The 27,064-nt window shown below is 49.1% G+C and overlaps 12 protein-coding genes; 6 read left to right on the top strand and 6 right to left on the bottom strand.

The window, feature by feature from the left end:
• Window positions 1–15: 15 nt before the first annotated feature.
• Window positions 16–1,829, top strand: CNAG_02068 (stromal membrane-associated protein). XM_012194472.1 has 5 exons: window positions 16–93; window positions 144–233; window positions 300–433; window positions 492–571; window positions 635–1,829. Exons 1-5 carry the CDS (start codon window positions 78–80, stop codon window positions 1,608–1,610), a joined length of 1,296 nt encoding a protein of 431 aa, XP_012049862.1. The 5' UTR covers window positions 16–77; the 3' UTR covers window positions 1,611–1,829.
• On the bottom strand, window positions 1,402–3,025 carry CNAG_02069 (hypothetical protein). XM_012194528.1 has 3 exons: window positions 2,601–3,025; window positions 1,999–2,535; window positions 1,402–1,943 (listed from the first exon to the last, which is right to left on the bottom strand). The coding sequence occupies exons 1-2, from the start codon at window positions 2,796–2,798 to the stop codon at window positions 2,008–2,010; spliced, it is 726 nt and encodes a 241-aa protein (XP_012049918.1). The 5' UTR covers window positions 2,799–3,025; the 3' UTR covers window positions 1,402–1,943; window positions 1,999–2,007.
• A 13-nt stretch (window positions 3,026–3,038) lies between these two features.
• CNAG_02070 (hypothetical protein) lies at window positions 3,039–5,364 on the bottom strand. XM_012194529.1 has 3 exons: window positions 4,180–5,364; window positions 3,645–4,108; window positions 3,039–3,591 (listed from the first exon to the last, which is right to left on the bottom strand). The coding sequence occupies exons 1-3, from the start codon at window positions 4,206–4,208 to the stop codon at window positions 3,566–3,568; spliced, it is 519 nt and encodes a 172-aa protein (XP_012049919.1). The 5' UTR covers window positions 4,209–5,364; the 3' UTR covers window positions 3,039–3,565.
• A 1,316-nt stretch (window positions 5,365–6,680) lies between these two features.
• CNAG_02071 (hypothetical protein) lies at window positions 6,681–11,301 on the top strand. XM_012194530.1 has 8 exons: window positions 6,681–7,064; window positions 7,735–7,860; window positions 8,102–8,166; window positions 8,217–9,596; window positions 9,649–10,256; window positions 10,310–10,763; window positions 10,823–10,891; window positions 10,942–11,301. Coding segments are annotated over exons 4-8 (2,508 nt in total). The 5' UTR covers window positions 6,681–7,064; window positions 7,735–7,860; window positions 8,102–8,166; window positions 8,217–8,220; the 3' UTR covers window positions 10,943–11,301.
• CNAG_02072 (hypothetical protein) lies at window positions 11,225–13,009 on the bottom strand. XM_012194531.1 has 7 exons: window positions 12,788–13,009; window positions 12,652–12,710; window positions 12,557–12,574; window positions 12,177–12,478; window positions 11,958–12,113; window positions 11,819–11,902; window positions 11,225–11,744 (listed from the first exon to the last, which is right to left on the bottom strand). Exons 1-7 carry the CDS (start codon window positions 12,914–12,916, stop codon window positions 11,500–11,502), a joined length of 993 nt encoding a protein of 330 aa, XP_012049921.1. The 5' UTR covers window positions 12,917–13,009; the 3' UTR covers window positions 11,225–11,499.
• A 76-nt stretch (window positions 13,010–13,085) lies between these two features.
• Window positions 13,086–16,113, top strand: CNAG_02073 (DNA mismatch repair protein MLH1; the record flags this gene model as incomplete). XM_012194471.1 has 11 exons in its annotated part: window positions 13,086–13,228; window positions 13,287–13,597; window positions 13,651–13,744; window positions 13,804–14,152; window positions 14,202–14,295; window positions 14,347–14,500; window positions 14,556–14,994; window positions 15,049–15,163; window positions 15,231–15,387; window positions 15,463–15,624; window positions 15,716–16,113. Coding segments are annotated over 11 exons (2,321 nt in total), but the record flags the coding sequence as incomplete, so codon positions are not given.
• On the bottom strand, window positions 16,090–18,137 carry CNAG_02074 (mitochondrial processing peptidase). XM_012194532.1 has 5 exons: window positions 17,995–18,137; window positions 17,766–17,936; window positions 17,011–17,706; window positions 16,604–16,955; window positions 16,090–16,517 (listed from the first exon to the last, which is right to left on the bottom strand). Exons 1-5 carry the CDS (start codon window positions 18,100–18,102, stop codon window positions 16,264–16,266), a joined length of 1,581 nt encoding a protein of 526 aa, XP_012049922.1. The 5' UTR covers window positions 18,103–18,137; the 3' UTR covers window positions 16,090–16,263.
• Window positions 18,138–18,280: 143 nt separating this feature from the next.
• Window positions 18,281–19,541, top strand: CNAG_02075 (hypothetical protein). XM_012194533.1 has 4 exons: window positions 18,281–18,575; window positions 18,655–18,757; window positions 18,819–19,010; window positions 19,113–19,541. The coding sequence occupies exons 1-4, from the start codon at window positions 18,316–18,318 to the stop codon at window positions 19,500–19,502; spliced, it is 945 nt and encodes a 314-aa protein (XP_012049923.1). The 5' UTR covers window positions 18,281–18,315; the 3' UTR covers window positions 19,503–19,541.
• CNAG_02076 (leukotriene A-4 hydrolase/aminopeptidase) lies at window positions 19,501–21,982 on the bottom strand. XM_012194534.1 has 7 exons: window positions 21,663–21,982; window positions 21,530–21,610; window positions 21,185–21,463; window positions 20,318–21,112; window positions 20,187–20,252; window positions 20,021–20,120; window positions 19,501–19,952 (listed from the first exon to the last, which is right to left on the bottom strand). Exons 1-7 carry the CDS (start codon window positions 21,906–21,908, stop codon window positions 19,621–19,623), a joined length of 1,899 nt encoding a protein of 632 aa, XP_012049924.1. The 5' UTR covers window positions 21,909–21,982; the 3' UTR covers window positions 19,501–19,620.
• A 47-nt stretch (window positions 21,983–22,029) lies between these two features.
• CNAG_02077 (elongator complex protein 5) lies at window positions 22,030–23,594 on the bottom strand. XM_012194470.1 has 4 exons: window positions 23,377–23,594; window positions 23,036–23,202; window positions 22,831–22,944; window positions 22,030–22,758 (listed from the first exon to the last, which is right to left on the bottom strand). Exons 1-4 carry the CDS (start codon window positions 23,520–23,522, stop codon window positions 22,100–22,102), a joined length of 1,086 nt encoding a protein of 361 aa, XP_012049860.1. The 5' UTR covers window positions 23,523–23,594; the 3' UTR covers window positions 22,030–22,099.
• Window positions 23,595–23,619: 25 nt separating this feature from the next.
• Window positions 23,620–25,407, top strand: CNAG_02078 (hydrolase). XM_012194535.1 has 3 exons: window positions 23,620–24,211; window positions 24,325–24,505; window positions 24,568–25,407. The coding sequence occupies exons 1-3, from the start codon at window positions 23,915–23,917 to the stop codon at window positions 25,323–25,325; spliced, it is 1,236 nt and encodes a 411-aa protein (XP_012049925.1). The 5' UTR covers window positions 23,620–23,914; the 3' UTR covers window positions 25,326–25,407.
• Window positions 25,408–25,538: 131 nt separating this feature from the next.
• The window catches only part of CNAG_02079 (cytoplasmic protein), a 5,007-nt gene continuing 3,481 nt past the window's right edge, over window positions 25,539–27,064 (top strand). The window contains exons 1-7 of the mRNA XM_012194536.1: window positions 25,539–25,681; window positions 25,804–25,945; window positions 26,010–26,059; window positions 26,113–26,168; window positions 26,331–26,578; window positions 26,643–26,952; window positions 27,018–27,064. The exon at window positions 27,018–27,064 is cut by the window's right edge and continues 849 nt beyond it. Of these exons, the coding sequence (XP_012049926.1) occupies window positions 25,636–25,681; window positions 25,804–25,945; window positions 26,010–26,059; window positions 26,113–26,168; window positions 26,331–26,578; window positions 26,643–26,952; window positions 27,018–27,064 (899 nt within the window). The 5' untranslated portion in view covers window positions 25,539–25,635. The remainder of the gene's footprint in view (window positions 25,682–25,803; window positions 25,946–26,009; window positions 26,060–26,112; window positions 26,169–26,330; window positions 26,579–26,642; window positions 26,953–27,017) is intronic.

Here is a 27,064-nt window from a genome sequence, read left to right as displayed (position 1 = left end):
GAGAAGCACGACCATAACGTATAGAGATATATCCATGCACCAACTGATCTCCATATTTGATACGCAAAAGCGAAACAATGTCTATGAGACAGGGTGAGCAATTAGATGGTATGTTTTGACTAGACACTGACAGAGTCTCGTAGACAAATCCACCACGGAGCGCCACGCGAAGATCCTCCGTGAGCTCGTGAAGCAGCCCAGCAATAAGAACTGTGCTGACTGCAAGCGGAATGGTACGCAAGTCCATTAAGGAAGAGAGACGGATGCATTACGGACAGCGTTTCTAACACCATCTACAGATACACGATGGGCATCATGGAATTTGGGCGTCTTCCTCTGTATCCGGTGTTCCGGGATTCACCGTTCAATGGGGACGCATATTAGTAAAGTAAAGTCTATCGATCTCGACATATGGACGCCCGAGCAGATGGAGGTGAGTATCTTTCCGAAGTATATCTTGAACAGGCTCTAATAAGCGTGATGGGACATAGTCAATCCAAAAATGGGGAAATAAACGTGCCAACATGTATTGGGAGAGGCATCTCAAAGCGGGGCATATACCTCCTGACCAGTGCGTATTGAGAAGCAGTTCTCTGTCCAAATAGTCCAGCTCACTTTGATTTAATCTTTCTAGCAAAATCGAGTCCTTCATTCGGTCAAAATACGAGACTCACCGTTGGGCAATGGACGGATCTCCTCCACGCGATCCCAGTGTTCTCGAGAATGAAAGCGTTGGGGGTGTCGTCTCTTCCCCATCCCACCAAACAGAATTCCCTGCCCCTACTCCTTCCTCCACTTCTTCCCCTGCTGCGCCCTCAGTCCCCACCCATTTACCTAAGACCCATCCTTTGCTCTCAAGGAGCATAGCTTCCAGCAAAGCCACTCCTTCCAAGCCTGCATCTGCTGTTCAAACACCTGTCATTGATCTCTTTGCTGATGATCCATCTCCTACACCTGCACCAATCGCTACTGCACCTGCACCCCCTCAACCCGCTTCTTCTTCTGTTTCCAATATCTTTGACCTCGACTTCCGTACTCCTTCAGTACTGCCCCCTTCCGACTCTCCTCCCGCCTCTGCACCTACCTCCAACAAATCCCAATCAGCTAAAGCGGACATCATGTCCCTCTTCTCCCCTCCTTCCCCTTCTGCCATCCAATCTCAACAACCCAATTTGGCAGGTGGTTTCTTCAACGCTACACAAGGTGACGCCCAAGCTACAAGCCCCTACGCGTCTTGGCAAGGTGGTATCACCTCCTCTGCGGCGCCTTCGCTCCAGCAGAACCGGACTCAGTTGGGCATACCAGTGGGTAATGAATGGAGTGGACTGCAAATGGACCAGAACGCCTGGGGCGCTCCTCAGCACGCCCAAACTACGCAGAAGACCCAATCCACTCAGGTGTACGCTCAGCCACAACAGCAACAAAGCGTGAATAATGTTGCTTCCAATCCATGGACACAGGCCAGCACTTCTTTGGCTTCCTCTTCTGATCCATGGGCGGGCACATCTGGTGCGGGTGTGGGTATGGGCGGCGGATTCTTTGGGATGAGCCAAGCGCAGCCCAAGAAGGAAAAGGATGAGAGGGATCCATTTGCTAATATATGGGCGTAAGAGGATCCCCTAGAAGAAGGAATGGGTCAGCATGATAGAGCGTAGATGCTTGTTGATATGAGGTAAAAGCAAGGAGTTTCTGTATGCATTTGGCGTCTTGTTTGAGCAAGTCAAATGTCATCATATATTCTACATGGTCTCCTCGGCCTAAGTTGGACAAACTGGCCGTATGCTGGTTTTCTTCTGTGTACATGCTACATGCTACATCTAAGCTACAAATGTTGCAGCTAGTCATTTCAATGGGGTCGTAAATTAATTGTCCGTCCATGGTTTCCCGTTACCCACACGGTACCATTTCCTCACCTGCGAAAATATATACAGTACATAAGGTCACTAACGGTGAATCCTCAGCATCAACAACACTCTCAACGACGTACTTTGCACTCACACTTCCAGATCATTCCTCCTGTTCCTTCATCTTGGCTTGTAACGCTTGTATTCTTTCTCTCCTCTCCATCAACGCATCGTACCTTGTCTTCTCCATCTCAGTCCTTACCAATTGCACTTCTAACATTCTCTTTCTCTTCCCCCCATTTGCCTCTACATCTCCCACTTTCCCCTCCCCAGCTAGACCATCATCATCCTTATCAAAATAAAGCGCCCAAAGATCCTTCTCCTCATCCTCTTGCACCAGTACGAACCCTTCCCATCCTTCAAACGTCACCCGCCGATCAATCTGTGTACAGTCCCATGGTCCCGTGAGATGGTCTTGCGCTTCGACACGGATACCGTGTTTGAGCTCGTAAGTATCGGCATCGACATAAACCCAATTGAGCATGTTATCTTCGTTGATGGTGGTGACCATTCCTTCCCCTTTCCAACCTGCCCCTTTCCAACGTGATTGGTTTTGTGGATGTGGGAGATAATATCCTTGAAAAGGATGCGCGTAGGCGAGAGATTCACACCCAGCGTGCTCAACATAGAGCTGTTTGATAATTATGTCAGTCCTGCCAGCTTTATCTTTAGAGCTTGGAGAGGAATGTGACATACCTTCTTATCCTGTAAAACGACCATACAGCCCTCAAATTTCGCTTTGTAGCTGTGTGCGCCAGGTAACTTTATTGTGAGGTTGGTCTTTCGGCCTCGATGTTGCTCGCGAGCATTGGCCTTTTGTCCTTGCTGGATTGCCTCTGTCGTACCAATGATGGCTGGGCAGGCGGCAATGGCTGTCAAGAGGCCTAATACCATTGTACTTTTGAGTGTGGATGTGTTGATGACTATTTAAGTTGCCAATGTTTTGTAGCTATCCACCTATATGTTGTGGCCACTCTTGTTCTGCTCTTGAATACTGGCCGGATCCTTTTGCTTGATTAGAGCCATTCGTTGTCCGCAATAGTTGGTAAATAGGCTGTGACAAACAATGAACACTGGCCGAGTGAGCGTCGCACTTCCATTTCTCCGCGCCAACATGACGGACCCTGTATGACGGCACATATGAAAGTGCATTAGAGGAACAATCCGAATGTTTTCATTAGACTTATGACGTAACTGCACCACTCAATCCCCAATCCACGACTCAACTTCTCACTTTCCTCAGTACTCGTCGAAGAACGTCGTAGATCAACACAGACATCGTAACACCACTGTAGAATGTGGGAGCATGGTAGCATCTAGCATATATTACCATCTCACAGCGTGCAAGGTGCAGACGGAGTTCGTGTCACTAGCGATATGACAGCCTATGGTGTGCAATTACTACTCACCTACTACTCACCATTTGCTTGCAATCTGGGACTGGACAGGAGTCTCACGGCAATGTCAATCATTCCGATGAATGCTGGCCGGGAGCCGTCTAGTGAGCAGTGCTTGAGGATGATGGCCATGCATAGGCGATGGGGGCAAGAAGTATGCTACATGCGCTTTATACAGCTTCTATGGGCAAGACTATTAAATTATTGGGTAGTTACACATTACTCCTCACTTCTTCTGATCACGTCTTCACTCCTATAAAAGGCTTATAGCAGGCCAATTGTAATGTCACCTGTGGATGTTGCTCAGCATTAAGCGAACTCGACAACTAACGATGAGACTTACCCTTAATCCTCGCTGTCAAATGAACCTCAACATCCAAATCCAAAGCGATGTTGATCCTCAAACTGCCCTTCTCTTCCTTGTCCTTACCACCACCAGGCTGGTCTTCGGGGGCAGTGTCGGCAAGCTCATTAGGGAGAGGCTTACGTCGAGACTTGAGGGGACCCAAAGCTTGATCTGTGGCACCATTCGTCACTCCACCGACCGCACCTTGAGCAGTATCACCAGCCCCACTTAGGGCACCCTGGGCGGTATCGGTGGCATCTTGGACAGGCTTAGTAGCCTCTTTGACATCGGGAAGAGGACCGCTGTCGCCGCCGCCGCCCTGTGGTTTCTCTTGTTGTTGTTGGGGCTCGGGCTGAGGGTCCTCTGCAGGCTGGTCGTTGTTCTCCGATTGGTTATCATTGTTGCCAGGGTGCTTCTCATCCTCATGAGGAGTAGGGGGAGCCTGATCTTGTTTCTGTTCTCTGTGATGAATGGTCAGTGGTTATGTACCAAAGAATAAAATATGGATGGATCGATATGATATGGGACGCACTCTTTTTGTTGGGCTTCGGGCTGAGACATAGTAAGAAATACGTATGGGACTAATACAGCTGTTAAGGCAAGTTCAAATGGGTAGAGTAGCTTTTCAGCTTTGAAGGACTTTTTGATTTGTGGTTGTTGTGTCGAAGACAATGCGGATGACTTCTCGTCCAAGCGAGGTGAACCATATATATACGTGTGCCTAGTCAGAAATTTTGTGGCAAAGGATCGGCGATGATGATAATTGAAAATTCCACACAGCCTCTGCTATACAGAACGTCATAATAAAGGATGCTCAGCCTCCGCCTCCTTATTATGTGCTATCATCCCAATGTTGCAGTTCGGAGATTTCCGGTGGAGGGTAGTAACTAGGTGTCGCAATTACATCATTCCCCGCAGGCCCATTGTTCTATTATTGTCGGTAGCTCCAAACGGTGGCATGTAGGGTAGCCCATCTACCCTCCTCCTTGTTCCTCCGCTGCTTCATCATAGGCGGATTTTCGGCGGACAGCCGGAGGCGCATATAATAAAGTCCTCAAAACTACTAGGTTTTTTGGTGAAGAGCTCGTCTTCTGCTGTTGATTTCAAAATGATCGTAGTTAACTTGACATCATTCCTTCCCGTCGCAAACTGAGCAATTTGCCCGTAACATCTCTCCAATTCTTTCCATTTGCTCACAGGTCGAAGCACATATGCTGCAGCAAACAAGGGATAAGCTCCATGTGCAGTACACAAGGGATGCGATTTCTTTTTTGGTATATTTGGTACAACGGCTCTTCGCCTTTCGGTCGGCCTCCGCGCGCGGGCGACAACGTGGCGCCACATGGGCATTCATGGACAACGGTAAAAAAAAAAAACTAGTCGGCTGTCGCCGACAACTCCGCTCCAAGTTCCCAATTCTCATTGGGCCCCGTAATAGCCTTCTTCGCATGCCACTTTCCCTGAGACCCTGGACAAGGAACAGATCAGCCTAGGAGTGGGTCCAGGAAAAGGTCTCAGGATTCCAACGATGCTTGGAATGTATTATTGATGATGTCATGCTACGCTTGACGCTTGCTTGTTGCTGCTTGTACGAGAGGAGGGGATCGTCCAGACTGGGAAGAGGAGCTCCTGCTTGAGGTAACAGCCAATAGAAGTAATGTCGATAGACCTGGAAAGCTTGAGCTGAAGGCTGAATGTTTGAGATGGGTGATCTAAAACGAAAGGTTGCAAGAGTCACAGCGCAAGCTTTATTATTACTACAAGATATCCATTTCTCGGGGATCTCCTCTCTCAACATCTCCGTGCTTCTATATATTTACCACGCTGTCTAGGCACCATTACGATCTTCTAGAACATTGCATCCCTCCTCATTTCTTCAACATCAACCTTGCGTTGGCAGTCTTCCACACCAGATCTCACTTCTGGTGTACCTAACACTTCTGGCGCGATTAATTGATCTAATAAGACACTCTGCTGCTCTCTGCTTCGCTGTGACCTGTAACACCATCATCCATCATGTCAGTTAAAAGTGAGTTGACATTTTATAGATCTGGAATAGATTCTTGAGTTTCATGATAAGGTTACCACCCCAGCAGCTTCTTTTTCAATATCTCGATGCCATATAGAGTAAGTGTAGTATATATACTATAGTGACCGAAGAAAAGCGAGATGTGTGATGACGTGCACCTCTGTCCATCCAAATTTGGACTAGCCATGTAAAAGAAGAATGTGATTCCTAAATCGTTGCTGAGTTCGGCATCATATGCATTGGGCAATAACCGAAATAGCGACTTCCAGATGCGCATTTCGGGATGGGTGATGAGGTATAATGAGCAAGCCAGAGGATGGTGATAGTAGGTGAATGATGAAAACAGTACGGCAACGTCACCGTTTAAGTAACCTGTGTATATTCATATTATATGTTGTCTCGAGGAGCATTCTGCCCTGCATTTTAAAGTACTCTTCTTCCGTTATTTACCATCAAGTAACGGGTTCTGAACGGGTTCTGAACCATCGAATGAAGAGTTGCTGGCCCTGCCTTACGTTTTCCAATGCATCCATGAGTTGTTTTGACGGCGCCCGGTCAGCATACGCTTCAATGGGACTCGCGCCTGTTTTTATTTCGTGAATAGTTGGCTGTCTCGTGACCACCCTGGGAAACCATGCAATTTGTTCCGCCATTTCTCCTTTGTCTTCCCTGCTGCATGCTGGTATGAATATTCCATCTGCCCTTGCCAAAGTCATTTTCGCCCTCTCCCTACCTGTAAGTAAGGCAGTACATCCATTTAAAAGACGATACGAATGAAAAACGTAAAGCGGTGACTTCCTCGCAGTCGCTGGGACGCGCCTGCCACTTACGTCACCTCTCGTTGACTTCCTAAGAGAATAAGCCGGTACATCGAATCATTTGAGGATATGATTGCTACTGCTATGAATGTCTGAAAGACTCTAATTATGAAATACATGAGAGCATAGAATAACGAGGCAAAAGAAATAAATGGCTCATGCTAGTGTATGCAGCGGCATGAGAAACCAGTGCAGGCCTGAGAACGTTTTTATCGAGTTTCTTTTGTTGACGCGGCGGTAGCGGGGGATCAGGGTCGAAGTCACACGGACCTAACCGTTTCTCGAGATTTGGTAGGACCTTTTAACAACCACGAGCAAGATCCTTGTTACAAAAAAAAAAGTCATCTTCTCTCTTGTCTTCTAATTGTTCGAATGGCTTGGGCTAATTGGTAGCAATTTTCAAGCAGCGACGTTTATCGCTGAGACAGTCGACTTTCGACTGCACCGGCAATATCGAGCCCTTGGCAAGAAGTTTCGTCACGTGGAGAAATAGGAAAGGATCTGTTTCGGAGAATCAAAACAAGCTGGACATCGGGTGTTAGAATTGAAGGACAAAGGTTGTCGCAGCTTGTGAGTTTTTCTTTCTTTGCACAATGGTCGTGAGAAGGTTCTGTAAGGCTCTATCCAGAGCGAGAGGCGGGGAACTGTTGTGCATACGTTTTATGGCGGTGTTTGGGTTACGTGGGAGAGATGATCTTGCGGGCGGTAGCATTTTTCGTGTTGTGTCCCGAAAATGGGAACCCTTGATGTGAGATCGGCAACTGTGCAACTGTGCATGGGGCCGTTGCGACTGTCAAAAATACGCAAACGCCGCTATACTCAGGCTGCCCCTTGGGACTTTGAGAACGGAGAGCTGCTCTGAACGACGCGTTTTGTTGATGCTTGATGGCGGAAGGTGAAGTCGTGCAAAAATGCGCAGTGGGCGATTGGTCTGTGCTGGTTCTAGACGTCTTGTTGTCTTACTCGTCTCTAGACGATACATACCAGCCTTCTATATTGTCTGCTGCCCTATATCCGCTATCCTGTCTGCGGCCCCGAGACTCTCCTTCCTGTTTGAACACCCACTCCTTCCACTAGAGTTGTCGCACACAACAATCATCACACACATCCTCCATCATCTCCATCTCATTCTCCACTTCTCGCCTCTTTGCTTTGCATTAACATTTTCCTCTTGTGTCTCTTCTTCCATATATCTTTCCCACAGTTTACCCTCATTGTTCTAACACATTGTTTTTCGTAGACCTTTAGTGAAACGAACGGTAAAACCTTGACGATATTTTAACTTTTATCGCTCCTCTTCTCCACATAGATTTCGACCATTGTAACATTGCCTCTCCACGGAATATCTTCAAGGGAACTTGTAAAAGTAAGTTGTTACCGTCTACCTATGCTACGATGTCATTTTTGGACTGCATTATCTCCAGAACTGCTCTACATGCGCCTTGGAAGGAAGTGATTTTGAAGGAGGTCCGTGGGTTGCTCCGTTGTCCACTCAGCCGAGGGCTGCGGCGTTCCCCCACGATGTTTGAATTTTGATTCATTCATTCATCTCTTTCTCGCTCCCCTATCTGCTTCTCAGCCGGAAATTTCGCTGACTATTTACGCAGTTTAATTGTAAAGTCGCCTCGTCACTAGACAGGAGGACAATTTCTAAGTAAATACCGGCCATCAAGTGAGTGCACACGAAATATCAACCTAACACTTGCTTACAGACAATTATAGCACTATGGCAGCCGTGCTTCACATGCCTACCGTAGTCCACCGCCCTTCCATGGACCGTACACCATCGTTCGACCAAAGTCGATCCCGATCAACTGCACCTTTGAGCGATCCTGCACCACAGAGTCTTTCCGGGTCTGCTGCTTCTGAAGCCGCTCCCTACAACCAACCGTATCCTGGTTACTTTCCTCAACAACAATTTTACTCGGTTCAGCCACAATCTTGGACTACTACCGCCCTTCCCGCTTCTGCATTCCACACTCCTCCATTCCACGGCTATTCCGGCCAACCTGGTTTCCAACAGTTTCAACAGTCCCAAGCAGACTTTGCGGCGTGGGCTAATGCTTATCAGCATATGATGATGGCATCCGTAGCAGGAGTACATCAAGGAGTACCCACCCCTCCTGCTTCTGCAGAGTACGAAAGGCGCGGCAGTATGAGTGAAGGGTGTTTTGGTTCATCGTACGCTGCTACGCAAGGGCAGAATAAGCCGCAGAGCAAAGGACAACAACAACAGCAACAACCATTCCAGCCTTACAGACGAGGACCATCTCGTGTTGCATCCCGTGAACAGGTGCGCTCGGCCTCTATGCCTAGCAAAGCAGATCCGCAACCATCTTCCCTCCCTAGATCACCGTCAGCGCCCGATGCGATGGATCAACGGACATTCCCTGTTTCTACCCCTAGCACCCTCAACCCACCCACTGTTCCTACATCCGAGCTTGACCCTTCAATAGCTTCTTTTATTCCGCCTGCACGTCTGAACACTGAAATGCGGAGGAACTCTCACTCGAGTGATAGATCTGATCGTGAAAACAGCCCGACCTCCCGTCCATCCTCTCCTGCTGTTCCCAAGCGTCCTACCGTCCGTGCGGCGACTCCCTTATATCCGGGCCCTATCACGAACGCCACCAACACCCGTCCATCTCCATTATCTAACTCTACGACGCCTGAAACTGTAGAAAAAGGTAGAAAGTCTGCTCATAAGAGCAAGATATTCAATAAGTCGGAAAAGAATCTGAAGGAGCAAAAGAAATTTGTTTCCCCTGTCAAACGTTCACTCCCTCCTCAGACTTTTTCATCGCCTTCTGAAACATCGACCAGATCTGCTACTCCTCCTGTAACTCCCCCTCACGATTTGCCTGCGCCTTCCGCGCCTTTTGCGAATGTTGCTGCTGGGGGAAGCGAAGTCAGCTTGGCCGGCACGGAACGAACAGAACGAACAGCGACGATCGAGGATGAGACGAAGAGCAAGGGAAAGAGGAGTTTGTTTAGGATGAAGAATATGTCGACAGATAACATTTCTTTAAGTTCGACGGTTTCTTCTGCCAGTATGATGATCAGGAAAATGGGGAGTATTGGAAAGTTGGCGAAAAGGAATAGGTGAGTGCAAATTCCTCAAGAGCTTAGATACTGGCAGCTGACGATGGTGAAGTTTGATGGGTATCTCTAGAATTTTCAAAGAAAAGCCAAAGAATGAGGATGCCGGATTACCTCAGAAAGAAGTCAAGAAGATTAAGAAGGAGAAAAAGAAAAAGAGTAAAAGCAAGGGCGAAGCTGCACCCGCTGCTATCAGCCACGCCACTGCCGAGCCTGATCGTCTCATTAATGGCGAAGAGGACCGAGCTCTTGCTGGTCTCACTCCAGCTGCCAAGCTCGCCCGACAGTATACCCTCCGCTCACGCGCCGAAGCCGTCCAAAGACAAAACGGCAATGTTGCAGTCAACTTTAATCCCGACCAGGATGTTGTGGGGGGCATAGAAAGCGTCACTACTGCTGTACCTCACGAAGGTCCCAATCCGGGGCCTGAAGTCGTTCACGTTCAGCCCAGACAGACACCCACCCTCGTGCATGCCGTGGCGGTGACGGAGCACGAGTATGACAGCGAGGATGATTCTTCTGATGAAGGTGATATGATGGAAGATCTCACGATGACGTTGGGAAGGACAAGGTTATCGGATGAAGCCGATGCAGAGTTCAAGGCTACTTGGGGTAATGCGTACATTGATAAGAACGCGGTACCGAAGAAAGGGATCTTGAAGCGTAAGTCTGTATTATATTGTGAAGGATCATCGTAACTGATTTAGAAATCACAGAGTCGTCGTCGTATTCTTCGCAAGATGAAGAAACGAACAACCGGCCGAGATCCAACTCTACCCACGAGGCCGTTTCTGCCAGACCAGGACCTTTGGCTCGCCTCCCTGCTTCCGACCCTGCGCGCATTGATGGCCTTGAACAGCTCTTACATCCCAGTGACGATTCTGCAAACCCATCTCTTCCCGCCTCCAGTCCTGAACAGGTCTCCCCTGCTCCGGAAAGGCTGTACCAGCTCCCCGCCCAAAACACCTCTGCTCCGACGTTATCTTTCATGGCGCCTTCCACCCACCCTGCACCTCCAAGAAGTATGACTGCTCCCGCAAGGAAGAGGTTATTGTGGGCGCCGGAATGTGCAGTGTATACTACTTATGACTGCTTCACCTATGATAGGAGGAGCGAACCGGCGACATGTAACCGATTGACACCCGAACTGGCTATGGCGATCAAACAAGAGTGAGTTCTCTGTTAACCGGCGTAGGATCTGTGACACATGGAGCTGATCTTGAGATCAGGTTGAACGCGTTCAAGCTTGAGATGCCTATCCATCCCGAGTCACGTATTTATACTCATTACTTTGCTTAGTAAATATATTTTGATCGCATGTGAGGGAAAAATCTAATCTACCCTGCAGATGCTTCAGATCGATTTTAAATCAAATGTACATAATCATATCAACCGACACTCATACACTTAGGACTACCCAATCGCCCAACAACAATTTTTATATATTCGTCATGTTCGCCAATTCTTTCTCCTTTTTTTCGTCTTTGTTCCGTGGCCATTTCTTTTAGTATTTTCCATTTATCGCTTCGTTTACCCTAATTCCAAGAATTTTTTTGCCGCACATATGGTCTCACAGGGATTATCTTTTTGATACCTAGTATCTTCTGTTCTCTTTTTTTTCTCTTTCTGTCTTTAGGATCCGTATCGTTGTGCATGTTACTGTGTGGCTGGCCATAAACATCTATATGTATAAAATTACTTTCCATGCCGTGTGTTAGACTTGTACAGATAGCATCGCCATTTCGAGGCAGGTGATGATCGGCTATAGGGAGAAATACGTCTAGATACATCAGGGGGCTATTTTTTGAAACACTTTTTTGCTACAGTCCACAAACCATTATCCAATCATTATTCTCGACTCTACACAAGGTCTCTGCTCCTCCCATTCCACATTTTCCTTGACATATCAAACAGCGTCTGTCGCCCTCTGGCTTCCACCACCTGCCACGCTCTCTTCATGTCCGTCCAGCAACCGCGTATTTTCATTCGCTTCACCAGCTTCCTGGACGGCCCGTACCTCACCAACGGTAACAGCCTCATGCGACGGGACATGAGTACCCTCGGGAACAACGACAACTCGTCCGGAACGGGTACGACGGTGATTACGCGATTTGAGTGCGGATTGGCCTGCTGCCCAAGGTTTGCCGGCGCCTGCGCTTATGTCAGTTCATGGGAAAGGGAAGCGCGGAGGATGACGCAGGATGGAAAAAGAATAGGAAACGTACGAGCTGCAAGACCGGTGAACGTCAAAAGAAGAGCTTGTGTGAGAGAGACGATGGCTGAGGCAACTCCGAAATTGAATGAATGGTCTGAAAAGCTGTGAGCGACTTAGGAAAAAGGTAATGGATGTGGGCACGCGCTTACCCAAGTGACTGCCTTTACTCTCGAACCTTGCATCGGTCCTGAAAACGTGCAAAATCAAGGCAATGGATAAGACTTGCAAGAGACAGTGGATGAGCATAGTGCCCGAGACGAGCTTCCATTGCTGGCGACGAGCTTTAGCTCTGGCCGTACGCTTTCCTATCATTTCACCATTTATCAGCTGACGCAAATCGGACACGGAAACATGGATGAAAGACTAACCCCTGTGCAAAAAGATGAAAAGTAAACTGATCAAGCTGGCAAGACATGGCACAAGAGAGAGCTGAGCTGCGTAGCCAGATGTTGACCAGAGAACACAAAACTTCTCGCCAAACTGCTGACACTCTGACCTGGTAGGGAAATTCTGACAGACCCACTGTTTTCCGGCGCCTTCCGAAGGATCGCCAGTAGGTCCCTCGATGCCAAAAATGCCCACCAACGGCAGCTCAATACCAGTGGGAAGAGGATGGGCTGATTCGAGAAAAGCAAGCGTTGAGTTTGGTACAGCTAGGGAGCGAGTACAGCTTGGGAAAGCAGACTGCGGGTCAGTTATCGGCCGAACGTGATGCGAAATGGAGAATAAGGATGAATGCCCAGCCTACCGTTTGTAAAGGCCATATCTGTAAGGTCCATTTATCATGGTCAACAATTTTGCAGTGCTGGCGGATCCATAGCATGTATATGCTTCCAAACATACCTGGTTTCGAACGTGGTCGGTCCTGGGTTCCGACTCTTGACATGGATGAGTCTCGGTACCTGTGCGCCACTTTTAGTCAGACATCAATCTTCGATAACACCTGGCACCAAGATAGGGCAATGTCGCAGTTACGTACATAGATGTTCAACAGAGTAAGAGATGTTGCTGCGAGTAACAACACGAGCGAGACAAGATATGGAGATTTTCTGACTGTGTAATGACGCTTGATGCGGTGGTGATGAGGTTCGTTTACGGTCAGCGGCATGCTGGAGTTGTTTTAATAGCTGCAGAAGCGAGTGGATTTACAAAAATAGAAGAAAGAGCAGTGTCGGAAAGATGGATTCTCAAAAGGTTCTCATCGTCATCGGAACCTTCAGTCGTCATCACTCGCGTTCTGCTCGCGCGGCCATTTTACGTTTTATATTCCTTCTGCACGATGCTTCCCGCGCAACATGCCATGTCAGAGGACCCTATGGACATTGACCTGCAGCCAGAAGTAGAGGAAATCGAACCCAGGGGCCCGAAACCCATTCATAGACTTACAAAAGATGTCATCAACCAAATCGCTGCTGCCGAGGTGAGGCCACGACGCGTCGGTAATGTTTTTTGAGCTGACGCGTACAATACCACCGCAGATTATTCATCGACCGTCAAACGCTATCAAGGAGCTCCTCGAGAACTCCCTAGATGCCGGCTCTACATCTATCAAGATATCGGTCAAGGATGGGGGTCTGAAGCTCTTGCAAATCACCGATAATGGGCATGGCATTAACAAAGATGACTTACCCCTTCTATGCGAGCGCTACGCGACTTCAAAGCTGCAAAAGTTTGAGGATCTCCAGTCATTAGGGACTTATGGCTTTAGAGGCGAAGCTCTCGCGAGTATAAGCTACTGTAGTCACGTTGAAGTTGTTACGAAGACCAAAAACGAGGGGTGTGGTTGGAAGTGGGTCGTAAATCTGGAGAGTACGCGTAGTAATTAACTGATGGCCTTGTCAGAGCTCATTATCAAGATGGCAGCTTGGTACCCGCAAAGCCTGGAGGTACCGCAGATCCGAAGCCAGCCGCTGCCAATGACGGAACAGTCATCACCGTAAGCATCCGCCCCCCAGAAACGCAAAAGGGTAAAGCTCACACCACCGTGAATGCTAGGCTGCAGACCTTTTTTACAACATGCCACTTCGTAAGCGTGCCTTCAAGTCAACCTCAGACGAGTATAACCGTATCATCGACGTGGTCACCAAATATGCCATTCATAATCCTCACGTTGCGTGGGTATGCAAAAAGGCCGGCACCGCTTTGCCTGATGTTGCCACCCAGGTCGGCTCGAATACCAAGGCGAATATCGCGGCGCTCTATACATCGGCATTGGCCAATGAGTTACTAGAAATACCAGAGACTGAACTGCAGCCTCCTAGGCTAGGTGCAAAGCTAAAAGGCTGGGTGAGTAATGCGAATAGTAGCTGGTCGAAGAAGGGAGGGTGGTTACTTTTCATCAATAGTAAGTCATTTATCATGTACGTTTTGAAAGATGCTCATTAATAACTCAGATAGGCTGGTAGATTCGAACAAGTTGAAAAAAGCTGTAGAAGGCCACTATACCTCGTACCTTCCAAAAGGTGCTTCGCCTTGGGCATATCTCAGGCATGTGTTTTCTCAAGAACGCCATGGACTATGTTAATTATAAGGCATTAGTCTGCAAATCGACCCCGCAAAAATCGACGTAAATGTACATCCTACAAAGTCAGAGGTCCGTTTTCTCAATGAAGATGAAATTGTGGACGCTGTCGTGCAAGCCGTTCAAACCGTTTTGGAGGGTGCCAACCTCTCACGTTCTTTCACCGTTCAAGTAATCTTTTCCCCTCGCTTCATTTTCAACGATATGACTTACATATCTATCGTAGACTCTCCTTCCTGGCGCCCCCACACCTTTAGAAAAACGTGAAAGTTCAAGTTCCGCTATAGCATCTGCATCATTCTCTACCCGCAAAGCAGCTCCAAACTACAAAGTCCGCATGGACCCTTCCAACCGCACCCTCGACTCCATGTTCACTGTCGTTGACCCTTCCCAAATCTCCGGTTTCGTCGAAGACGGAGAATTGCAGGAGCAAGAGCGGCCTTCCAAAAGGAGGAATGTTGATCCAGAATTTCAAGGCGATGAGTCCATAATACTGGACGACGATGACGACGATGAGGGCCAGGCGGAAGAAGGGGAAAGAGAAAGAGTTTTCGCGGATGAAGGGGAAAATGCGAAAGGGAAAGCGAAGGAGATTGAGGAGAGTTTATGCCATTTTACAAGTATCCAATCTTTGAGAAGGGCAGTCAAGAGGGATGGGAGTGCTGGTGAGTTCCTCTTCTCATGTCCTTGTTCTGGAGGAAACTCATAGTTTTGAACAGAGCTTCACGAGATCTTTCAACGGCATGCTTTCGTCGGAGTTGTCGATCGATATCAATGTCTTTCGCTTATCCAGCATAGTACAAAGCTATTCCTTGTCAACCATGGCTCATTGGGGTAAGTTGCCGCCCCGGCGAGGAAATTTAAATTATCCAAAATGTTAACCCTGATTTGCATTGTAAAGCGATGAACATTTTTATCAACTGGGTCTTCGGCAGTTTGGCGCGTTTAACCGCATACGTCTTGATCCTGCGCCACAATTGAAGGAGCTTTTGACCTTAGCGGCAGAGGACGAGCCTGGGCTGCTTGAAGCAGGGCTGGAAGTAGAAAGCGTTGTCGACGTACGTCTGTCTTACCCCATATTTACGCTCGTTTTCATGCTTGTTTGTCCTTGGCGCCTAATCGTTTTCTTCTAGTATATCGCAAGTTTGTTAAGAGGCCGTCAGGAAATGCTAGACGAATATTTCTCCCTTCTCATTACTGAAAATGGAAAAGTAGAGACCCTTCCCATGCTGTTGAAAGGATATACTCCAAATTTGGATCGGCTGCCTCATTTTTTACTATGCCTTGGAACACAAGTGAGTTTGCCCCTCGTCTTTTGTGATCATTGCATGGCCATAATTTCTTTATGTACTGTAGTTTAATTGAACTAATGGACGGCGCATGTAGGTGGATTGGGATAACGAAAAGGAATGTTTCCAAACTTTCCTTCGCGAACTCGCATTCTTTTATTCCCCTCGGCCCTTTGAAGATCAACCCCCTTCACCTCGCACTAAAGTTGAAAACATGAACGAAGACGAGTTAGAGGGTGTAGAGCCCACCCCGGAAGAAATTCAGCATCAGCTCTGGCAGCTCGAGCATGTCTTGTTCCCCAGCTTCAGACGGTACACAGTTTGGCCAAAGAGCTGTTTGGCCCATGTCAATCAACTGGCCGATTTACCGGACTTGTTTAGGATCTTCGAAAGATGTTAAGCGAGTTAGCCCTGATACTTTAGAAAAGGCTGTGTGGGAGCTTCTTGTACAATTTGACAAGTATAATTGCCATGCATTCAGTGTTTACGGTTTTTATTAGGCAAGGCAGGGAATTAACATAAAGAAGATGATGTGTTTGATCGGTGTTTATTCATGCTGATTATGATTACCAAGTCTAGTAATACAAAAATGCCTCTCCCCACTTTCTCTACTCTATTCCCACTGCTCTAACCTTCCATTCATTTTTACACACCCAACACCCACCTATCCTTCAGTATCCGTCTCACATCGCCCAACGCACCCAATCCCGGTCCCTGCGCCACTATCGTCGCTTTGCCTGATCCTAATCCGTAATTCAATCTCCCTTCTGACGAGTTGCCCGGCCTCAAAATACGGTTCGCGACGCGGTGGAGGTCCGCCATAGTGAGCGCGTCAATCTTGGCGCACATGTCTTCGACGGGGACCTTGTGGCCATGGATCTGTACTTGGCGGCCGAGATCTATAATGAGTGCAAAAGGAGAGAAGTGAATGGTAAGTTACGGGGGATCTGGGCGAAAAGAGAGGAAATATATAGAAGATACGCACCCTCGACAGCAGTCAACCGACTCTCCAACGCCATGACCAAAGTACTCTTCAACATATTCTTTGCTCTTCTCACCTCCTTCTCCTCCACGCCACCAAACATGGGTCCCGTCAACGCATGCAGTTGTCCCGCCATGACATCAACTATCCTAGACGCGAATTGCGGATACACAGAGGCTGAGATGCCGAACAGGCCGGAATCAGCGTAACAGTGGTGGAAGGCGGAACAAAAGTCAACGGCATGGTATTGGTTCAGAACTTTAGTGTAGAGGCGGGTGTACATGCCTTTACCTGGCCCTCCGGCGGAGAAGGAGCCGCCTCCGCCAAGCAGAGTTTGAAGAGTCGCGAGAGCATACTATAATGAAGATGCGTGTCAGCGATGGAGAAGGAGAAAGAGATAAAGGACGCACGATGTCAGGATCATGAATTCCCAATCCTTCGAAGCCAATGTGAATATGGACAAATTCTTCTTCTGGCTTCTCCATGTAAAGCTCGCCGCCGGTATACTGGGCCTTAGCGTGCGCGAGGTTGGTGTAATCTTGAGAGACGGGTAAAGCAGACGCGGTCGCAAATGATTTACTCCCCAAAGGCTGTTGCGCTTGAGCAACAGAAGGATGGAGAGATCCAGCGGTGGTAGTGGTAGCGGGCATGTCTCCAAAGAACTTTTCGGCAAGCATGACGAGTTCTTCGTGCGGCATGCCGACACCAGCAACCACCATCCTCTCTGGTCGGTACCAATCCCTCATAAATCCCCTAACTTCTTCTTCTCCGAGAACGCCAAGCTGACTCTCAGGACACAGCAGGGGCATACCAAGGGTGTTGTCCTGGAAAGCGACGGTATGCAATATTTCCGGCAAGATCAATTCCGGCTTCGCCCAGATTTCCCGAATCTCATATGCAGCAGCTTCCTTTTGCGCTAAAAGCTCTTCTGGGAGAAGGAGGGGATGTCTAATAGTGGAAGAGATGAGTTCGAGGGCCAGAGGGAGAGACTGGGGGAAAACAGTGGATTGGTACATGATGGTCTCGCGGGAAGAAGCACAAGTAACTTGGGAACCCAAAGAGTCGATGAGGGTAGTCATCTGGGCATCAGTATGCTTGTCTGTGCTCTAAGGTTTTATAGAGCATTAGCATCCAAGTTTCTAAGAAAATCGATTTTGTGAATTACCTTGAAAGCCAATCGGTCCAAAAGATGTGATACGCCGCTAGTCCTCTGGCTTTCATATCGACTACCGGCATCGATGTAGACTCCCACAGCGTGGAAATGCCCAGGGATAGACTCTGTAGCAACACGAAGTTTGTTGGGGAGGGTTGTAACTGTTCCAGCGGGACTCAATGTCTACAACAAGGCGTATTAGTAATTCGTTTTTTTTTTTTTCGAATATGGTACGACATACGTGAGCGGAAGAAGTGGCAGCTGTTGTGGCATGTCGGGACGGGACTAGCAGCCTCGAGCTGGTGATCGCTTTTGAAGCGAAGCGGGGGATTGCCGGCATCCTGATCATTGCTGTTCGTGCTGTTTTCGTTACCTTTCCAGTCGTTTTCATCATCAAAACGATCTTTCGTCTTCGTCGCTCGGCGGCAGTTCGGCAGCGTTTGTCACTGGTACCAGTTACATATTACGTAATTAAGATTTCGATACCTGAAACCGTGAATTCGTTCTTTTGCGAGTTGGGATGCATCTTCTCTTTCCAGGTTCATCATATACACTGCCACGAATGCCTCCCAGACTCCCATTCCAGCCGCGGGCACTCCGAGCTGCCTCAATCACCCCACTCGCAGGCCCCTCAAGGCTCCTGGCAACCGCCCCTCCGACAAACTCCAAGCCAAAAGGTAAATCACCTGCCTCGGGCGACATTCCTCCCCTTCAGCGACCACCCGGAACACATATCAAACCCACTTCATCTCCTAAGTCATGGCAGCAGAAGAAGGATGAGATGCTCGATGACGACCGTGCGAAAGCCAAGAGGAAGGCATTGTGAGTACCCCTTTTAGATATATTTGCGTCCAACGTCGACAATCAGATATGATTTTACTGACAGCCGATACTTGAAAAGGTTACATGAAGCGAAGCAAGGGTATTTCCACGATTATAATCAAGCTAGAACAGCAAGAGGTGGTAAGCTCTGGATAGCGCCGAATGTTCTCATCCGCGAAGACGTGAGCACTCTCCATCGCCCGGTCCGTTCTTCTCGGCCACTAATCTTGACGGGAGAAATAGAAAGCAAACTACTTCCCTGACATTTCTGGTAAATCCCTCCTTGGAAAGAATGTCCATACGACAGACGTGTTCAAGGGCAAGGCAACACTCGTGACTGTCATCTCCACCCGATTATCAGAAGAGCACGTTCGGTCGTTCGTTCAGCCCGTACTTGAGGATTTGGAAGGGCATCCCGACTTCCAGTATCTTACTGTGAGTTACCCTCCCCTCCCCTTGAGACATGCCCATTTCTCCGGTGTCTTTTTTTTTGGTTGTCATATTCACCCAGCCAACTGACAATATCATCTCTCTCAGATCAACCATCAACCCAATGCTCTCAAATCTCTCCTCGTATCCTTCTTCACCTCTTCCCTCAAGCGTATTGTCCCTGAACACCAATGGCCCACATACTTAATCTCCACCGGCTCCTGGTCGCCTATTGATGTCATCCAGCCTCTTGGACTTGGTAACAGTCTCTTGGGGTACGTCTTCTTAGTGGATCACAACGCTAAAGTGAGGTGGGCGGCGTGTGGGCTCGCGACTGAGGATGAAGTAAAGAGCTTTAGGAGGGCAGCGGCAGTGCTGGTTGGAAGGATGAAAGGTGGAGTTGGGGCGGGGGCTGTCGCTGGGGCTGGGGCTGGGAGTGAAATGGGGGGAAAGGCGGTAGAAGGGGTGGTGGGCCCTGCATTGAGCGGATCACATTAGAATCATGTCGGATGCATGATAAACACATTAAAGCATATCCTGTACAGGTAGAAATTCATAGCAGCTTGTCAAAAACGCATGCCCCCCCTAAAAATAAATAATAATAATAACTATTCAATCACTCCACCTTAAGGCCCAAATCCTTTGCAATCATTTTCCTCGCAATAGGGTGATAGAACCCGGCATGCTCCATAAACGTCTTCTTCGCCAACTCTGGCGCTTGTTCATTCAACAACCTGAAAACTGGTCGGCAGAACTTCATCCTTCCCTTAGAAACCACCCATTCGGCCGCCTTTTCGGCATAATCAGCAGAAGATTTGAGGGCAATCTCAAAGAAACGGAGGGCGATTTCGGCGTTACCGGTGGAAGAGAGAGAATAGACTTTATCCAGGGCAGAGACCGCTTTGGGGGAGAAGGGGGGATAGGTCTCGAGTCGGTCGAGCATGATCACTGGGGTAACCGCGTTAGCAGAATTGGGGAGGGAAAAAAACCAAAAGGTGCGTGGTGATAGACTGTACCTTTCTGGGTAGTAGAGAAATTCTCAACGTCCTGGGGTGAGAAACTGGAAAAGTCTTCGCTCTCCCTAGCACAGTTCCACCTCTCAGCGAGGTCATAGCACTTTTTCCCGCAAATTATCAGCGAAGCCGAACAGTTGTGATGGAAAGATTTTGATCCAAAACTTACAGCTTTGGACAGAGTGTCGTCGTATTTAATGTCAACGCAGAGGTCGCCGCCGTCACCGTGGAGCCACTAATCAATCGGATAAGATTAAATTCGGTTATTTTACACCCAGGATACGGTATAGAATGACTCACCTCGTCCCAGTCAACCTTACCCAACTTTCGTACCACCTCTTCCCCATTCTTCAAACTACCAAAGTAATGGAACAAATGTCCCCTCCACTGCTCAGTGGTGATGGCATATCCCTCAAAAGTCTTGACGTAATCCTTCATGTAAGGCAAGAAAACCTCAAGACCTCCCACAGTCTGTTCGAGATAATACAAAAAGTTTGCACCTTTTTCATAAGGTACCTGACTGTACCCCTCATCAGGATCCTCATAATCCTTGTACTCTGCGACCAATCGCTGGAACCGAGGCTCCAATCGGGCAAGATCATCGACCAACCCCCGTCGACCGACAGTAAAAGACAATTGACGAGCCTGTTCGCCATGGGTAGCACGGATGATCAATCGCTCGAGGTAAGTCGTCCACCCTTCATTCAACCAGAAATGTCGCCATGAAGCACACCCGATCCCGTTACCGAACCACGAGTGACTAATCTCATGAGCGACAACGTCCACCTGGGATCGGTCGCCGGCAATAATGGTAGGTGTGGCAAAAGTGAGGCAAGAGTTCTCCATTCCGCCGTAAGGGAAGGACTCGGGGAGGAAGAGGACGTCGTAAACGCCAAACTTGTACTCGGACGCTAGATCCTCGGCGGTAGCGACAAAGTTGGCAGTGTCCTTGTGGAATTCCCAGTAGGCAGCGTCCATGTTTCCGGGTTCGGTCCAGCAGCCGGTATTCCAGTTTCGGCCAGAGAGCTTGTCGAATGGTTTATAGGTGAGCTCGCCTGCACCGATGGCGATAAGGTAGCTGGGGATGCCAACGGGCTGACCAAACGCTCTCGCGTCAGCTACTTTGATCATTTGCGAAAGGAGACAAGAAGAGATGGGTAAACCAACCTGATCATAGATAAATTCCGTAACACCATCTCCAAGGTCAACAGTATCCTTCCTCAACGCGCTCATCAACACCTCCAAACCCCTACCAGAACGAACTTTGGCACCATAAGTTGCCTTGACTGCAGGTGTATCTTGGCAAGGAAGCATGCTTCTTGCGTGGATAGCCTGACATTGGGAGTAGAGATATGGGTGTTTACCGGACTTGGTCTGCTGAGGAGTGAGCCATCCAACGGCGGTACACTGGGAAGTGGTCGAGTAGGTGATTTTGACGGAGATAGACTGAAATATTTGTTTTTGGATCATGTCAGTGGTCAAAAGCCGGGTTTCAAAGAAAAGATGACATACAGCGCCTTTGGAGACAGATTTAGGGAGGATAACAGTCAATCCTTCGCCCATAATTTCAATCGTCTCGCCGAGCTTGTACTCCTACCACCTCATCAGTTTACCTCCCAACTCAAAAAGCAAGCGAGTGACTCACAGCAACTTCTCCATCCACTTCAACTTTGTTGATGTCCAAATAGCTGCTATCCAACACCACCTCCTTCACATCATCCTCTTTCGCCTCAAGCCTGAGCGTCGCAGACCCGCCAAATACCTGCTTGTCCCAATCGATAGTCCAATTGAGGTCAATGTGCTTTGTGACGATGGCGAGGTAGTTGGACAGGGTCGCTGGATCCCTGTCGATATGGGCAGATTGCGGGATGAATTGGGGGTGGAAGGACATGGCTGGTGGGTCGGGAAATGAAGAAAGAGATTAAGAAATAGAGAAATAAAGAAATAAGGGATTGTAGAGATGGGAGCACATGGCTCGCCAGCGGCCACCCGCTTAGCCAGGAGACCAAATGTGGAGGCAGAAGATTACGTAAAATACATTGTTTACACTCTATGACTGGGGTAAACCACAGGGACAAGCGGCTATATCTCTTCATCGTCGCTCTCTTCCTCATCTTCCCACACCAGATCCCCACTCGCACCCTCTCCCTCATGAGCGTACGGTAACGGCACCTGTGCACGAGCCTGACGCTGAGAGTCTGTGAGAGAGAGGTTGAAGGGTAAGTCGAGGTCGGCGTGGGTAGCTGCTTGAGAGGGATAACCATGGGTCGAGGCGTCGGACGGGATTGCAGATGGAGGTGGGAGGGTGAATGGAGTGAGACTGATGAGGGATGAAAGGGGTGGGAGGGTGAGTTGTGAGTTGGTCGCAGAAGATGAAGGATGGGATGGTGGGGTGAGGACCACTGCTTCGAGGGAGCGGGATATCCCTTTTATCCCTCCCGTCGCTTTTCTTACCAACACACTCACGCCCACACCCTCTTCCCAATCTTTTGCGCCCACTTCAAGCCTCTCTTCGCCTTTATAAGCCAGTTCCTTGCCCACCCCTCTTTTCATAGCATTCTCCAGCACCATCCAGTAATTCGCGGATGGGCTGGAGGAGATGGGGGAGAGGTAGAGTTTGGATAAATGGGTGAGGAGTGGGAGAGGAAGGGGGGACAAGAGGGAGAGCGTTGAAGAGAGGGTTGGAGGGGTGAAGTGGTGGAGGAGAGAAGGATGCAGAGGGAGGATGAGTCGCGAGGGGGCTTATTTGTAGACATTTTATTTAGCACGGCGATGTGGTAAAGAATATGAAAAGGTGTTTCTGCGAGACTTACCTTTATGGCTTTTTATAGATGCCAGCAAGCTTCGAAGAAGGCTTACCATTCCAGCAAAGGAATAATCCTCACCCAGGACATGCAACGCATCAATAAATATTTGTCCACCATTATCTTTATACCCCCCTTTTCATCAGCTTCCCATTCCCAATTCACGCCCCCACATTCTATAGCTTGAAGTTTGAAGAAATGTGGGGAGACTTACAAGAAGAGAGTATTCGTTGTTTGATCTCTGGAAAAGAAAGGTTTGAAGTATACCCGGGAACATAGCCCGAAAGGTCAAGGATCTTTATCCCATCTCTGCGCAGTAAACTCGGATCAAGATATTCTTCAGGCGGGTTAAGGACGGTCACGAGGGTGATTTGCTCGTTTCTGCCAGGTATCAAAAAAACGTCATATCAGCATTCCATTTTTAACTCGTCCCATTCCCTTTTTTTACCATCTTTCCCCCGTTCTTTTTTGAATCCAGTTTGAACTGTACAAGTTTGATGCACATTCAAGCCGATACACATCTCAGACTTTCAGTTCTAGACTATTTGGACATACCTAGAAACAGCAGTTGCAAGGAGATGATTGAATATCGGCGTAGCAGGAAAAGTGGGTTCGTCCCGGAGGATAAGCAGGGGCTGATGCGGAACCTGAGTGTTATCGAGGATATGTGGGAGAAGGGACGATGGTGTGTCCTTTGGCATGATCGAATGGGGAGTATTATGTATTATATATTACTGTTTTTTTTTCCTTTAAAGGTGAGTTCGAATACAGTTGTTGTGTGTAGACGCAGAAAGTTGGCGGGGGTGAAATAAAAGGAGGATTCGGTGGAGGAGTGGAGGTGTCCCCCCTTGCCGAGGTGTTCGGATCTCATCCACCTCTTTTGTATAACGAACAGCCTCATTTCCATTTCGATCCCTCAATCGCCGTTCTTCCCACATTTCGATACATACACAAACACAAAACAAACACAAGACACAGTCACAAACACAGACACAGACACAAGCACAAGCACAAACACAAGCACAAACACAAGCACAAACACAAGCACAAACACAGTTACAGACACAGATAAAGACACAGACAAACGCATACAATGCCGCACAAAATCATCCTCGACACCGACCCAGGCGTAGACGACGTCCTCGCCATCCTCCTTGCGCTCTCTTCCCCCGAAGTCGACCTGGCCCTCATCTCCATCGTCTTTGGCAACACCCACGCGCCCGTTGCGCATAGTAACTTGTTAAAGATATATCATCTCCTGGCACAAGAGGTGGCGCAGACTGCGGGCGCGGAGGGGAGGTATAGGAGGTTGAAGGGGCAGGTGAAGACGATGTTGGCGATGGGGGAGGATGGGCCGATTGGGGGGGAGAAGGCGGTGGCTGCGTACTTTGTGGGTTTTTGAGTGACTGTTCCTTTATGTGTCGTTGTGAAAAGACATATAGCTGACTGAGCCTTTTTTTTGACTATTACTCCTTTATATGAACGCTTCGCCGGGTCCTGTAGCATGGTCCAGATGGATTGTCAAACATTAGCGAGACACACCCTCATTTCACTCCTCCCGAGATTCAGCCAGGGGATATGCATGCGCATCTCGACACGTCGCCCAAACCTTCTTACGAGGTGATACTTGATATCCTCAGAGCAGAGCCTGACGACAGCGTGACGATCGTCGCTCTCGGTCCATGTAAGTTTTAAAAAAATAAAAATAAAATACATGCAAAGCGCTAATATGCTATGTGGGGGTAGTGACAAACATCGCGCACTCTCTACGTGCCGATCCAGAGACATTCGCCAAAGTCGCCCGTGTTGTATGGATGGGCGGTGCGATCGATCACCCGGGTAACACGTCCCCCGTCGCTGAATTCAACTGTTTTGCCGACCCTTACGCCGCATCTTCCGTCATCACTGCCGCCAAGGAGGGTAAGATTGAACTCATCATGGCTCCTCTCGACATCACCACCCCTCACGCCATCCCCTTCTCTGATCTCATCCACCCTTCCGTCGTCCCCATCCCCGAGCCGTCTACCGGTGTCGTCCGAAAAGCCCCAGAAACGCCCACACCGCTGGAAGCATTCATCTCTGCGATGCTCGTCAGGGTCCGTGGTCTCCAAGCGAGTTTTGGGCTACCGGATGCGATGGAGATGCATGATCCTGTAGCCGTGTGGTATGCTATTGCGCACGCTGGTGTTCCCCGGGGGGCCGGGCCGGTGGAAGGGTGGGCGCTGAAGGGAAGGGAGTTTACGATTGAGCGGACGGGCGAGTATACGAGAGGGATGTGTGTGGTGGATCGACGCGGAACGGGAGAGACAGGAGTGGATAGGAGTAAGGATGAGCGTATTCTTTTGCATGGGCTAGAGAAGGAGAAGGAGAAGGAGAATGGAAATACATTGTCAGAGAAGGAGGTGTTGAAGCCGCGGGGGTTGCCGCTTGTGATCACGCGCACGCCGGGGGTGGAAGTGCTGAGGAGTACGCTGCTTGGACGTGTGTTTGGAGAGCGGGAGTAAATGTCGCGCTATACGCCATACACGCATACTAGAAGCCGAGACCAGTAGACAGCTATTAGATGTAAATCATATCGAGAGCAAGCCTGGAATCTCTGGAATCCCGTCCCTTATTACTGTATGACGCGTATGGCTTGATGGATGCGATTTGCCCGATCAGGAAATACAGCACATCATTGCTTCAGGGCAGCAGGGGAGTCATGCGTCGCTATATCAGTCGAGCACTCACCTCTTCCTTCCTCCCTCCCTTTCTTCCTTCCTTTTCCTCCCACTCTTCTCGCTTCTTTCTGCCCGCGCAGACGCACAGACCTCCATGAGCACAGCCAAGAAGCTCCAGAACAAGCTATTCCGGGCGGGGCGTGAGTCTAGCTCTTCGTTTCCGATCTCCGATTCCCCTTCCGGCCCCCAGCCCCAGTCCCGTCGCGTCCAGGCGACCGTCTTTTCCACCCAAAGCCAGGAGCTGACACGCGCCGTTTTGCAGAAGAACAGCCTTCCGCTGGAGCCGCAGCTGGAGATGTGACGCCCGTAGCATCCGGCGCTTCGACCCCTGTCCCTGAACAGCTCAAGATTAATATCCCTGCGCCCCCCGGGGCCCAGCAGGGGGACAAGCGGGAGAAGGAAAAGTGAGTGGTTCTTGTATGGCCGGCGAAGGAAGGAAGGAAGGAGAAAGCTCACAGCACACCGAAGCCTTCCAAAACGTCCTCCCTCGCAACAAGAGTCCGCGCCCGAGCTTTCCCGTACGTCTCTTTCTCCTTGCTTCGTGCAGCCAAAGCTCAGTCACTCCCCGTAGCCAAGGACGCTGGGAGCGATGTGGACACCCCCGAGGCTGTGGCCCAAGACAAAAAGGTGCGTGGGGATATCCCTTTCCGAGACACGTTTGTCCTTTGATTGCGAATGGTGCACATGACCCCGCGTGACTGTAGTGGGGCCTCTCGCGCCCTTCCTGCCCGCTCTATTTCCCACCCATCCACACTGGATATCTACTAACAATCAGTGCTACTGATACAGCAGTCTCTCCGAGACCGTCTCGTCGCAGAGCTTGGTCCCAGATTCCGTTCCGTCGAAGAATACCGTCTCCAGCAATCCGACAAGTACCAAGTCCACTGGAAACGATGGGGTCCATATGTCAGCGAGAGGCAGTGGGGTACCGTCCGAGAGGACTATTCGGCGAATGGCGATGCCTGGAATTCGTTTCCGTTTGAGATGGCGCAGTCAAGAGCTTATAGGTGGGGTGAAGATGGAATGGCGGGTATTTCGTGAGTTGTCTTTATCGTTTCAAACCTGCTTGAGAGAAGAAGCGACTGATGGAAACTGGTATAGGGATAACCACCAACGAATTTGTTTCGCCCTTGGTCTTTGGAACGGTAAAGACCCCATTCTGAAAGAACGTCTCTACGGCCTCAACGGTAACCAGGGAAATCACGGTGAAGACGTTAAAGAGGTTTACTATTACCTCGACTCTACCCCGACACATTCGTACATGAAATATCTCTACAAATACCCGCAAACCGAATTCCCGTACCAGCAGTTGAAGGATGAGAACCAAAACAGGAGCAGGGAGGTGGGCGAGTTTGAATTGATGGATACTGATCTCTTTGACGAGGATCGCTACTGGGACGTTTACGTCGAGGTCAGTCTTCTTCCTCCTCTCTTGGATTTTACACGCCACTGACTACTTTTTTCTCGAAAAAAAAGTACGCCAAAGACGAAGAATTCGCAGACGCCATCTCTGTCCGAATCAC

This window comes from Cryptococcus neoformans, chromosome 6, assembly GCF_000149245.1.
Source record: "Cryptococcus neoformans var. grubii H99 chromosome 6, complete sequence".
Classification (NCBI taxonomy): Eukaryota; Fungi; Basidiomycota; class Tremellomycetes; order Tremellales; family Cryptococcaceae; genus Cryptococcus; species Cryptococcus neoformans.
The sequence above is the reverse complement of the archived record's forward strand: the minus strand, read 5'-3'. Positions and strand labels throughout refer to the sequence as shown.